This window comes from Bos indicus, chromosome 27 (assembly GCF_029378745.1).
Source record: "Bos indicus isolate NIAB-ARS_2022 breed Sahiwal x Tharparkar chromosome 27, NIAB-ARS_B.indTharparkar_mat_pri_1.0, whole genome shotgun sequence".
NCBI classification, from domain to species: domain Eukaryota; kingdom Metazoa; phylum Chordata; class Mammalia; order Artiodactyla; family Bovidae; genus Bos; species Bos indicus.
Genome location: NC_091786.1, coordinates 20,136,691 through 20,150,694, shown reverse-complemented (window position 1 = coordinate 20,150,694; position 14,004 = coordinate 20,136,691). Strand labels below are relative to the sequence as shown.

Below are 14,004 nucleotides of genomic sequence, written 5' to 3'. Positions count from 1 at the left end.
AAGCTCTTCTCTTAGATATATACATGGCTCACTACATTACTTCTCAATGAGGTCTATCCTTCCAACCTAATACATACTTACCTATTATATAAATATTATTTATATAAGTTTCCCCTCCCTTGCTACCCCAGGAAGGTCAGAATTTGTTAAGCAGGAAGGTCAGAATTTGTTAAGCCTAAGCTCTTGGCCCTCTGCTCCTTTCTCAGTTTATTTTTCTCTCTCAGTTTTGTTCATTTTGCTAAGAACAACACATTAATTAAATACACCTCTTCATGTCCAAATTTGTATTATCAGAGATACATTGTGCTTACCTTAAGTAACTCTCCTGTTTAACTGAAGCTATAACAGTGGTAATAATTTCATTTTATGTAAATAACATTACTGAATCCTATACATGATCCTACCCCAAGTCCCGTGCTGGGCCTCCCAGAGCTCTACTTGCATTGTACCTCCTTCCACTGTCCTGGCAGCCTTATCTAGCACGAACAAGTAAAAACACATTCCTGTGGGTTTTTGGACATTTTTATTTTTCATTGTCATTATAAAGGCATTAATGACCTAATGCCAAAATATGTTTAAATAATACATGTACAGGAGAAAGTTTGTAAATTTTTTTTCTTAATGATCATATTTACTTTTAAGGCTTAAAAAACCCAGGCTTGAAATAAAATTGAAACTTTTAAGTTTATTTTTATTGTAGCATTTTTTTAAATTCTGTGCTGATATGACAGTGTTTTCACCTATCATTGCTAATAGTAGTAACATTACCCATGGGAAAAAATTGAGTGGAATTTTACATTCCATTTGAAGAAAGAAGGTTTCAGAAAGTACCCTGGAAATATTTACTTAGAAGATATATTGCTGAGGCTTACTGTATTTCTAGTAAGTGTGGATATTTATTTTAATTAATTTGACAATGCTAAATATATTTACATGTATTTTTCCCAATATAGGGCATTACATTTGATGAATTCAGGTCATTTTTCCAGTTTTTGAACAACCTAGAAGACTTTGCAATAGCTTTGAATATGTATAATTTTGCAAGTCGTTCTATAGGACAAGGTAAGTAATAAACTTGCAAAAATTAAAAGCATACCACAATTCTTTAGCAACCTTTGACAACAAGTTAACAGATATGTCTGTCATATTCATCATCCATTTGCCTGAAAGTTAGGTGTATACTTCAATGGGAAATTCATTTTCCCTAAGCACAGTCTAAATTTTGGTATTAAACTTATTATTGCCTTTCATCGCACATTATGGGGAAAAGCTAATGATGTTTGTAAAGGTTCAAAGAGGAAAAAACCTCATGGCTGCTCAGTAACATAGAGGGGTATGTGTCTCCCTATACAAGGGCCAGCCAGCCATGCCACACACATCATCACAGGTTGACATTCATATTATTTGTTTGTATTACTGACTTGACCCATACTCTCTGCTGGCTCAGAAACCTGAATTTTGTCAGCAATGCCACCTCTTAGAGATGGACTTAAATTAACCAAGTTTTAAGAATGTTATATAAAGGGGGGGGTGGATGATTTGGGAGAATGGCATTAAAACATGTATAATATCATATAAAAAATAAATAAAATGTTAAAAAAAAAAAAGAAAAGAAAAGAATGTTATATAAAAATGACAGTTTTACTTAATTTACCAAAAACGACAGCTGCCCTAGAATTCAGAATGCTGTTGTCCTCAGGGCCAGCTCCTTCCTTCCCTGTGGGGAGGCTTTACAAGTCAAGTCCTTTCCCAGGATTCTGCGGCCATTTTCCCTTCCCTTGTGGTCATATCATTTTTAAATATTCTTGCCATAGACTTTTTGGTTATATCTTTACAGTGATTTTACCTATGTCATATCTAGTAAGTGCTAATCCCCCAGTTTAATTTCAGAGGACAGTCTCATTATTTTATTACCAAGTTCCAGGGAGAGGGTACACTGGAGCCCCTACATGACAATTCTCTCTCCAAAACACAGTGAATCCCTTCCATAGCTTTATTCACTTTTTCATTGAGTAAAAAGAAACCTGAAAATTTTTCGTATTTCACCCTTTGACTGATCTCGATGTTCTTAACACATTTTAGTGTTTTAAAACCAAAACCTGGAACTTCCCTGGCAGGCCAGTGGTTAAGCTCCATGCTTTCACTGCAGGGGACATGGGTTCGATCCCTGATTGGGGAACTAGGATCTCACATGCAGTGCAGCCAAAAAACCTTTTTATCAAAAATTAAAACCAAAACCTTTGGGAGCCCTGCCTTAACACACTAGTGTTTTATTGCCATGATAAATCTGGACAAGCAGTCCGCCAGGCTCCTCTGTCCATGGAATTCTCCAGGCAAGAATACTGAATTAGGCAGCCTTTCCCTTCTCCAGGGGATCTTCCCAACCCAGGGGTTGAAACCAGGAACGCGTGGAGGGTATATCAGGGAAACAGATGGAGTCGTTCCTGAAGGCAAACATCCTGGGTCTTGCCGCGGGCCAAGGCTGTGGCCCCTCCTGACTGCCGGCTCCCCTCCTTTGCATCCCCCCGTTGTTTTTTTTTTTTAAGTCCTTGTGTAACTGCTTGTCTTGTAAATACAGTTTTCACTCCAAAAAAAAAAAAAAAAAAACCCTCCTGCATTGCAGGAGGATTCTTTACCATCTGAGCCACCAGGGAAGCCCAATAAATCTACTAATCAACCTTAAAAAGGGAAGAGAGTCAACCTTAAAAAGAGAAGAAGAGTCTACCTACTTACCTTGTTCAGAATGGAAGGCTGCTCTTTTACTTTGTGGAACTAGGAAATGAAAAACATCATTCTTGGCAGGTGCTAGGAATAGATCTGCCTTTTTTTTTTTCTTTTTCTGTTGCAACTTCTAGCACCTTAATTCAGGTTATTACCACTTAAAAACAACTATTGCTGTAGCCAGATCAGTGGTACTCCCGCCATTATCCACTCTCCTCTTCCATGTTTCCTGGACAACGCACAGAATAACCTTCCTATAAAACAGATTTGTCAACTCTTGACACACCGAAAACTCTTCAGTTCCCCAGTTGTCTGTTGAAGAACACACAGGTTCTTCAAAGTCAGAGCCTCAAAGTCAGAGCGTCCCAGCCTATGTGTGTCCAGACTGCGCATGCTCTGAGCGTGCGTTGTGCTCCCGTTCATCCCCACAGCCCCGCCCCCACCTGTGGTCTTCCACGTCTTCATCTGCCATTTCCTCTCATCACTGCAAGCTGAAGTCCTCTATTCAGGGCTCAGCTCATGTACAAACTGGCAGGCTTCCCTGATGGCTCTCTTCTCTATCCTTCCCCGGCTCCACACTACAGGACACTCACCATATATTTCCAAATTTCCATGGTGCTCTGTTGCTGCTTTTTGCATGATCCTGTGCAGTGATTATTTGGGCAGGTGTCTCATCTCCCATCTGAAATGTAAGTTCCTTGAGAACTTATTCACTTTAATAACCTCTAAAGTGTCTGTGGTTGATACCAGGCCCTTTTAACCAAAACCACAAAAATTTTTTGCTCTCTGAAAGATAGGATGATTAATGAAAAGAGTTGCATTAACATAAGATCATGACCCACGTTTATGGGGAAAAAAAAAACTTCCATTGTAACTTTGTTGATAACTAACACATATTATAAAAATAATATTAATGGTTTACCCCTTTTCTGTGTCATTTATCTAGATGAATTTAAGCGTGCTGTCTATGTAGCCACTGGCCTCAAACTTTCACCACATTTAGTGAACACAGTCTTCAAGATTTTTGATGTTGACAAAGATGATCAATTAAGCTATAAAGAATTTATTGGAATTATGAAAGACAGACTCCATAGAGGATTCCGGGTAAACCTATACATTTCAAGCCTATTGCTCTCCTTTTAAAAACTGGGGGAAAAAAAAATCCATCTAAGTTTCAGAAATAGTTTATATGAATATTTAAATATATAAACATGAAATGTTATATATTTGAAAAGTAAAACATAAAGTCCTACCTACTTTCAAAAATAATTTGAGATGATAAAAGGTCATACTTTTTAAAATACAAAATAAGTTTAAATTTCAAAAACTTGTTTTCATATTCAATTAGTTTAATGTATTTATCCCAGTTTGGGGTGGGAGGGGGGAAGTGTTGCCAAACATTTTTATTACTTCAATCTGAACACTGGCTGTTTAAGACTTGTTAATATACAAAGAAATATCACCATTTCTTATTTTATATGATGCAGATTTCCACTAGGCAACATGAGGTTCTTAAGTCACTGCATATTCAGTACTTTTTATATGGAAAATAGGTAAAAAGTGTTTTTTTGTTTGTTGAACTGTTTGTTCCTGTTCACATCTCACACTGTGAAATAATTTCAAGAAATTCAATGATTTTTATCTCAAAAATATATTTTAAAGAGTGAAATGGTGCCACAAATAGAAAAAGAAAAAAAAAACTGTTTTCTATTCAGCTAGAATATTCAGTCTTCCTTCTTTGGTAAGAATATCTCTGAGTATTATACATTTAAAAAGAGAAAAAAATATATGTACAAAAAAATCAAGATTCATCATAGACAATGTTTTCGTCCAAACTGCCTTGATAAAGATACTGTGTATTTAACTGCCACCTAGTGGTTAGTTGTTAACATTCGCATTGGTGGCACAAGTCAAGTGAAAATCATTTTTTTCCTCAAATATTTTACAGTAGCAAGATCAAATTAACACATAAATTATGTATATGCTATAAACCCCTAGCACTGTCTTCCTCTATCAGGTGTTATGCATTTTTATTTTTGCTTTATTTATTGCATATCTATGACCCCATATTTTATTTATACTTTACTTTTAATCCTCTGTTCTACAGGGTTATAAAACAGTTCAGAAGTATCCCACTTTCAAATCCTGTCTGAAGAAGGAACTTCATAGCAGATAAGTATGTTAGCACCTCTATTTGTCAAAATTTGCTCAGTAACAATAAAAGAAAGGGGTCATTTATTTTTCTATTATAACATTTAGGTAATAGCTAAAAGAAATGGAATTATAATTTCTTTTTAAATCTTAGGTCACTGACTCAATTTCAGAGTCAGTCTTTTAAGGATTTCATTTTGGACTATAATTCAAGAATAGTTGTTATAACAAAGCATTAGTTTGCCACTATTAAGTTGTGATCTAAAAATGAACTGGAATACTCATCCAGCTGAAATTCTCATGGAGTGTCTTGACTGAAAAGTTTTCTGTTTAACCTGCAGTTTTGTATCTGAGCAGGTACAGTAGAATGAACCCAGATTGTATTTGTAAAATCAAGGATCATCAGCCTCTAAGGGATATCTTTTACTGTTTTTTAGAATCATGAGTCCAAACATCTGCTACAATAATAACAACTGATTTTTGTTGAGTTATTTTGGGTGCCTGGCGCTATTCTAGGTGTTCTTCTACATGCAATATCTCATTTCATCCTTACAGACAGAAATCCCATTTAACAGCAGAGAAAAGAGAGACTTGGTGAGTCAGTTACCCAAGATAACTTGCTACTCAGCTGGAAAACAGGATTTGAACCTCATTCTATGTGATGATGAAACCATCTTAGCTATTATTTACTGCACTATCACCAGAGAATGAAATAGTTGAGAAAGATACAGGAGATTTGTTCAGTTTGTATCAACCCAAAGAAATACCTTAAACTTGCTGATGATCTCCAAAATGAGAGATTTGGTTTTCCTTTTTTCTTTCAGTTTTTTTCTTTTTTCTTTAGAAAGTCAACTATAAAATTTTGGTCAGTTGTGAGTGCTGATTAGTTCTCGGAAATAAAAGTGTTGCTCGTTTACATGCTTGCAAATATCTGTTTTTTCCTATTTTTCTCAAGCTTAAAGCATTTGTATTTGTCTATAGCATCATTACCAATGAGGTCCATATGCATAGAATATCAGTATATGTTACTTAAAAGACCAAAAGCTATTTAGAAATAACTATGAGAAACATAAACAATCATAATAAACATGATTAAATACATTACTTAAATAGGACTAAGATCTTAACATGCCACTATTGATTTGTCTCCCTAAAAGAAAACAGCTGCTGCTGCTGCTAAGTCGCTTCAGTCGTGTCCGACTCTGTGTGACCCCATAGACGGCAACCCACCAGGCTCCGCCATCCCTGGGATTCTCCAGGCAAGAACACTGGAGTGGGTTGCCATTTCCTTCTCCAATGCATGAAAGTGAAAAGTGAAAGTGAAGTCGCTCAGTCATTCCCGACTCTTAGCAGCCCCATGGACTGCAGCCTGCCAGGCTCCTCCGTCCATGGGATTTTCCAGGCAAGAGTACTGGAGTGGGGTGCCATTGCCTTCTCGAAAGAAAACAGCAGTATTTGATATTTCGCAAAGCTTTGAAGCCTAATGTTTTATGGAACTCAATTAGGGGATTGCTGGTCTAAAATGTTTAGTGATAAGTAGGCTTATTTACTTCGGAGAAGGCAATGGCACCCCACTCCAGTACTCTTGCCTGGAAAATGCCATGGACAGAGGAGCTCGGTAGGCTGCAGTCCATGGGGTCGCTAAGAGTCGGGAATGACTGAGCGACTTCACTTTCACTTTTCACTTTCGTGTATTGGAGAAGGAAATGGCAACCCACTCCAGTATTCTTGCTTGGAGAATCCCAGGGACTGGGGAGCCTGGTGGGCTGCAGTCTATGGGGTCGCACAGAGTCGGACACGACTGAAGCGACTTAGCAGCAGCAGCACCACCAGGCTTATTTATTTAGCTAAGGTGGTAACTGTCATGATTGAGCTAACAGAAGTCAGGTCTTCCTAATCTCTGGGAACTTTATATCGCCCTTACTATAAAAACTTAAACTAAACACTTTTTTAAAAAGCAGTAGGATTGTACTATTTATATGTTCCTATAGATAGTGTATCTAACCAACTTAAAATAATGTCCCATTAACATCATTGATTCTGTGTAGTAGAATATAGAACCATAGCTAAAAATGACTACATAGATTCTAGAACTTTGTAAGATTGAGGATTAGATAAGTTAGTAAAACATTCAACTTTTAAGTGAAAGGAAATAGTTTATAAGTCTGATTCTTATATTATCTGTTGGGTGTTTTTATTATGCCCCTTACTGTTTCTTGTCATTATTATAATAACTGATCAATGCCATCATGTCCGAATTTCATCCTAAATAAATGTTACTTTTATGTTATTACATATTTTTTTAATTAGATACTGCTACAGCAGAGTTTAAAGGATTATTATCTACTTGAAAATGCAAGAAGCAAACATTTCAGAGGGCGGAAGCAAACCTGAAATCAGAACTCGTAGAAATGAAGGAAAAGGTGAAATACTAATTATAATTTTTTAATTATATAATTTGAACTGAATTCTTGAACATAAGACACATAAGATGCATCTTCTTACTAATTACAGACGTTGTGTGTTATGTTGAGCTTCTGTGTTGACTTACTGAACTCTGCACTTTTTCATTCCCTTCATAAATGTATAGATTCTTCCAGTGACTATATAAGAATGTATTTTAAATGTTTTTTTAATTTATTAGAAATTTGTCTCATTTTTGAATAATGTATGACTCCTGGGATCTAGATAACTTAAAAATGAACAGCAACATATTCCCTTTGGTTTTGGACTGTGAACTTATTTTCAGAAAGTGAATATTCCTTGAGATTTATCTTAGGGCCCTTAGAATCATTAATAGATCTCCATTACTTACCAGGTTTTTAATTACACTGAAATAATTTTGAAACACAAGTAGAAATTAAGCTACTGTACAATATGATGGTTTACATTGTACTTTTAACTTTTAAAAGTACTTAATTAGCATTATTGTTTGAATCATATAAAGTTTTTTTTAAGTTTTTGTTCATTTACCAAGGTCAACAGAATATCTGGTATTCTTTTATGTGTACAGTGAAGAAATTTAAAATGTAGATCTTTTTTTCTCAAAAAGTCATACATTGATGGTGGAAACAGTGGTAGTTCTTGTAGCAGTAGTCACTGTTATTGCCATTATTGTTTTAAACATGGTGCAGCTCTGACAGCAGATGGTACATGTTAATAACACTAATAAAATTAGTATCTTATGGCACTGTAACTTATTGCATATTGTTATTATATGTCTGTAGTGTCAAAATGAATACTATAAAGACTAATATAAAATGGTTTAGAAGACTGATGTATATATTAGGTAGAAGTTAATGTTTTGTTTCTTGTGAAAGGACCACATGGAATAGTGAGCCCAACAGGCAGTAATGATGAATAATTTAAATATAATTCATTATTTTTAAATGTCTTTAAAAATAAAAGAAAAACTTTCTTTTGAAAAACAACAAAATTCAATATTCACATGGAGAAAATAACTCAATACTATTTATTGGAAATCTGTTCAATTTAAAGAGTGTAGTTTATAAAAGGATACTATACAAAAATAGAACAATGGATTTAATTTATATACTGTATGTGGAAGATAGGTTAATTTATCTTCTTTTCTAGAATGTATTAAATATAAATTGCACACACTCCAACTATTACCTTGCTTTGCACAGGAAAATAAGAAATACTGACTTTGGTTTTGTACGTTATTAAATGTGAAATTGATAGTTCTGCATCAGCCTATTTATAAAAGTATTATTATTTCCAAGAAAATGCTGTTAGCATTGACAGTGCATTTGGTAGACTTTTTATATTCTTTATCTGACTTATTTATTATATTGATATAGAAATATATGACTCATAAGTGTTAGGATTTCATATAGTATAATTTAATTTCACCTGCTTTGAAGGTTGTGATTGACTACATGAAAATACCTTCTCATTTAACATGCCCAGCTTTATTTTACCTTACACTGAATGTCCTCAATATTATTTACTATCTAAAATAATGGAGAAATAATGGAAAATATGCAAAGAATTTATGGAACTAATGGAAAATTATAATAATGGAAATAATGCAACTTATTTTCATCTTTGATTATAACCTAAGTTACCTTGCATACATGGAAAAATTGATATTTAGAACAGTCCTATCAATAAAGATTAAAACTGAATTAGCTCATTAAGATTATTAATGATTATTAATAATTCTGCCATTCTCCCAAGGAATACTACCTATGCAAACTTTACTCATTATTGCTTATCACAATGATATTCATCTAAAACTGCAGCATAATATTAAACTGCAAATAAATAAAGTATTCTGATCAATTGAAATGGGAAAGAGTAGTAAACTATGGTGATTCTCCATGTTATCACTCTTGAACTTTATCATCTATAAAATGGGAGGTAAAAATATCTCACTGGACTATTGTTTACATCAATTTAAGAAATTTTAAATGCTTTGAAAATAGTACTGTACTAAGTACATGTATGCAGTTCTCAGTATCTTCTGCAAATTATTCTTTGGAAAGATGAAGCTATTCATAAAATTTTAGTATCATACTGTTTACAGGAGACTATGATAAAAGGTTAATGGTCTGCTAAAAATCGTTTCATACTAAGAATTTCATTTAACTTAAGTTGTAGTCTGTTGTTCTTATTATAAAAAATAACTGTAAAGTGACCTGTCTTACATTCTTATGTTATCATAAAATAAATATACTTGCTCTCAAATCAAGAAATGTAGTACTTTGCTTCTATGTATATTTGTGAACTAAATAACGTCTTTCTGAAAAATGTCACATATAAACCTTGAAAATCTTTGCTGGTTACCAAACCTCCATTGATCTTATGCCATCTGCTATATCAGTACAGGCCAAGAAATTAATCTCATCAACACTTCCATAAGTAAATAAATCACAGAGCCATAAAACCTCTCAAAGTGCCTAATAGGAGTCATACATTATAGAATTATCATCGGTACTGGAAAACTTTCAGAAAGTTTACGTGTGAATGGAATATCAACTTTGCTTTGTAGGTAAGCCATTTAAATGGCTTAAAATAATTATACCAACACGGCTGCTGCTGCTGCTGCTAAGTCACTTCAGTCGTGTCCGACTCTGTGTGACCCCATAGACGGCAGCCCACCAGGCTCCGCCGTCCCTGGGATTCTCCAGGCAAGAACACTGGAGTGGGTTGCCATTTCCTTCTCCAATGCATGGAAATGAAAAGTGAAAGTAAAGTCACCCAGTCGTGTCCAACTCTTAGTGATCCCATGGACTGCAGCCTACCAGGCTCCTCCATCCATGGGATTTTCCAGGCGAGAGTACTGGAGTGGGCTGCCATTGCCTTCTCCAATACCAGCACTACAGCAGCCCTTTTGATTAGTGTTGGTATCTTGTAGGCATCATCTTACCAAGACAACTCCTAGAAATCTACCAGTTCCCAAAATAAACTGCAGTAGTCCTCCTTTATCCAGGGCTTCACGTTCTATGATTTCAGTTACCTGTGGTCAACTTGGGTCCAAAAATATTAAATGAAAATTCCAGAAATAAATAATCCATAAGTTTTAAACTGTATGCCATTCATAGTAGCAGGATGAAATCCCACTGTGTCCTTCTTGAGTTGTGAATCAGCCCTTTGGTCAGCATCTCTTGCCTGTTAGTTATCAGATCGATTGTCATAGTATCATGGTGCTTAAGTTCAAGTGACCATTGTTTTACTTAATAATGGCCCCAAAGCACAAGATGAGTGATGCTGGCAATTTGGATATGTTAAGGAGAAGCCATGAACATGAATGTATTATTCGCTCAGTCGAGTCCAACTCTTTGCAACCCTATGAACTGTATAGCCTCCTCTGTCCATAGGATTCTCCAGGCAAGAGTACTGGAGTGGGTTGCCATTTCCTTCTCCAGAGGATCTTCCCAACCCAGGGATTAAACTCAGGTCTCCTGCACTGCAGGCAGACTCTTTACCATCTGAGCCACTAGGGAAGCCCAAGAAGCTGTACAGTGCTTCTTTTAAGTGAGGTGAAAGTTTTCAACTTAATAAGGAAAAGAATACAAATCATTTGCTGAGGTTGCTAAGATCTACCATTCTAAGAACAAATCTTCCTTTCCTGAAATTGTGAAGAAGGAAAAAGAAATTCATGTCAGTTTTACTGTCACACCTCAAGCTGCAAAAGTTACAGAGCATGGTAAGTACCCAATTAAGATGGGAAAGTCATTTAATTTGTATAAGAAGATATTTTGAGAGAGAGAGAGAGGCTATGTTCATGTAACTGTTAATCATAGTATATTGTTACAGTTGTTCTATTTTATTATTAGTTTCTGTACCTAATTTGTAAATTCATCCGTATCATAAGTATGTATGTATAGGAAAACTTTTTTTCTCTGAATTTACTTTTTATTGTCTGCTGTTCATGTTTTGTATATTCCTAGCTTTTATTCTCTTTGGTTATTTAATTTGTTTCTTTGAAGTTTCCTTCTCTCTTCATTGCCTCATTCCGTTATCCTGTTTGTGTTTTGGGTGTCTCATATTAAAGGTTTTTCTCAAATCTCTGGTCTTCTTTTGCTGTACGTTTGTATTTTAAAACAAATTGGAAGCTGTGTGCACGGAATGAGTTTTGGTTGATGGGTTCTGCTCACTGCTGTTTTGGCAGGGCCATTTCAGGCGAGGCACCTTGACTATCAGTATTGCTAGGTCTTTTTCTCTTTGCCTGGTCAGATTTCTCCTACCGGGTAGTCCACAGCCTAGCTACTGTTTTTTTCAGAAGGCCCTTTGAAGATGGAGCCATAGGTATATTTAATGAAGGGAGCCATAAGCTCATATATTTAATGAGCTGTTATTGAGCGATTTGAATGTTTTCACCATGTCTTTGTTTACTTTTTCGAGAAAAGCATATTTTAAAAACTTAGGACCTCAGTCTGGAAAAAAATGAAACTAAATCATGAAAGTCATGTGCTAGATGGATTTATTTACCAAATCCAGAGTTAAGTTACCTCTTCTTGAACCAGATAATAACAGTTTTAAGAAAAATTAAAGTATAATGGTGATTGTGGACTTATGGAACCACCACATATTTAAGCTTGGATGGCAGGGATGAGAAAGACATTAATTGATAAAGGAAAGCCAGTGGATATCAGTTATTGGATTTGAAAGTTAAAGATAGCAGCCATACTCTCTTACAAAATGTATTTTGGTGATGTTTACCGAAGAGACAAAGAACTGAACTGGACCACTAGTCTAATTCAGTACAGCATTTCCTATTGCATATTTTCAAGGATGGAGCAGGCAGCTTGACAGTTGAGGAGATTCATCTTCTAGCAGATTTTAAAATGTGGTAAAATGAGAGTTTAGGACAGAAGGAAAGACAACTAATAAAAATATTTCTAATCCATGGTATATAATGCTTTATTCCTTGTAAGCTCTAGGTGCTATAAGAGTTAAAAGTTCAAGCTGAAAAATCTACCCAAAAAACACGCTGAAAATCTATACTTTTTTTTATGTCGTTGCTCTTTGGTGCTAAGAGGTTCTCAAGAAGGTGAGTATCTTATGTACCATTTGTGCTGTAATATTTAATTACAGTGAGTGTACAGAAGATTAGCTGTCTCAAAGATTCTTTTGAAATCAGATTGCACATCAGAACTGCATTGTGCCCTGCTAAGTAAGCAAATTTAAGAAAGTGGAGAAGGTGATGTCAAGACTTATTGCAAAATGAACAAATAAAGGAATAGGATTTGCTTGGTGTTCAGCCTATTAAAGCATGGCCAAATGTCAGTCTTCATTTGTCAACTTAAATATGTTTTCCTAAAATTTACAAAGATTCAAGTCTATGGAAAGTGTCCTTTAGCTAGTATCTGAACTTGAGAAATAAATTAAGCAGCACAAAATGCTGAGTAGATTATACTAATAACTCAATTTCTCATAGTGATTAATTACCACATAAATATGTACATTACTAATTCATACAGATACCTGTTGTCCTTTTCTGTTATTTTTCTGATTATAATGTTAATGCTTGTGTTTTTGCTCCCTAATATTTTAAGAGACTCAGAAGTTAACTTTTCCTCCATGATAGCTAGACTCCCCTCCCCCCAAAAAGTAAAAGGAAAGTTTTAAATAATCCATGAGCCAAGCCCCAATTAACTAGGTAGATTAAGGTAGCTCGTAGCCTAAATTGGACTCCCTGGAAATAACCAGGAACATAGGTGAGGATCTCAGGCCAGAGCAACAAAGTTCACAGGTGCTTGAAACTAGAATGATAGGGAACCTACAGGCATTAAATCAAAAACTCAATCAAGAGTTGTGGGTCCAGTTGTGACTAACTGGTATTAGAGTTAGTGTTCTGTCAGAAACTATCGGAGAAGGCAATGGCACCCCACTCCAGTACTCTTGCCTGGAAAATCCCATGGACGGAGAAGCCTGGTGGGCTGCAGTCCATGGAGTCGAGAAGAGTCAGACACGACTAAGTGACTTCACTTTCAGTTTGCACTTTCATGCATTGGAGAAGGAAATGGCAACCCACTACAGTGTTCTTTCCTGGAGAATCCCAGGGACGGGGGAGCCTAGTGGGCTGCTGTCTATGGGGTCGCACAGAGTCGGACATGACTGAAGTGACTTAGCAGCAGCAGCAGCAGAAACTATAGCATTGTGCAGCAAATACTTCAAGGCTTTGATCCTTGATAGGAAGGACATTCATGCAGCGATCTCTACATTCACTCTGGCTTGCTGCCTAGAAGCACTTTCCAAATTGCAACAGAGAGAAATGAAGCCCAAACAGAAAACAGAAGATGGAAGAAATGAGATGAGAAAACAGCTCCTGGAGGTCACACAGGGCTGGGAGACACTGGAATTTAAATCATCAAGCGTGTAAAGTCCTCACCAAACAACCCAAGAATTAAAGTAAGGACATGCCTTAGGAGTAAGACTACTCTAGACCATAATAAAACCTAAAATTAATACTCAATAGGAGCAAGCTGATCTGCCAGTATAGTAACTACCCACCAAAACAAAATTCAGTACTCTTTAAAGGAAAATAGCAAAAATCTGTATTTTCAAAAATATCCACAACAGGACTTCCCCGATGGTCTACTGATTAAGAATCCGCTTGCCAATGCAGGGAACATAGATTTGATTCCTGGTCTCGAAGATCCC

The 14,004-nt window shown here is 35.8% G+C and overlaps 1 protein-coding gene across 5 annotated transcripts in view; it reads left to right on the top strand.

Annotated features, from left to right (window-relative positions):
* Window positions 1-9,590, top strand: part of MICU3 (mitochondrial calcium uptake family member 3) — a 78,554-nt gene extending 68,964 nt beyond the window's left edge. For 4 of the 5 annotated variants that reach the window (XM_019953475.2, XM_070781764.1, XM_070781765.1 and 1 more), the window contains 4 exons: window positions 954-1,062; window positions 3,668-3,825; window positions 4,829-4,897; window positions 7,183-9,590. In XM_019953475.2, coding sequence (XP_019809034.2) covers window positions 954-1,062; window positions 3,668-3,825; window positions 4,829-4,897 — 336 coding nt within the window. In that variant the 3' untranslated portion in view covers window positions 7,183-9,590. Of the gene's footprint in view, window positions 1-953; window positions 1,063-3,667; window positions 3,826-4,828; window positions 4,898-5,427; window positions 5,467-7,182 lie in introns of all 5 variants that reach the window. The other variant, XM_070781763.1, reaches the window with a different exon arrangement.
* The last annotated feature ends 4,414 nt before the right edge of the window (window positions 9,591-14,004 follow it).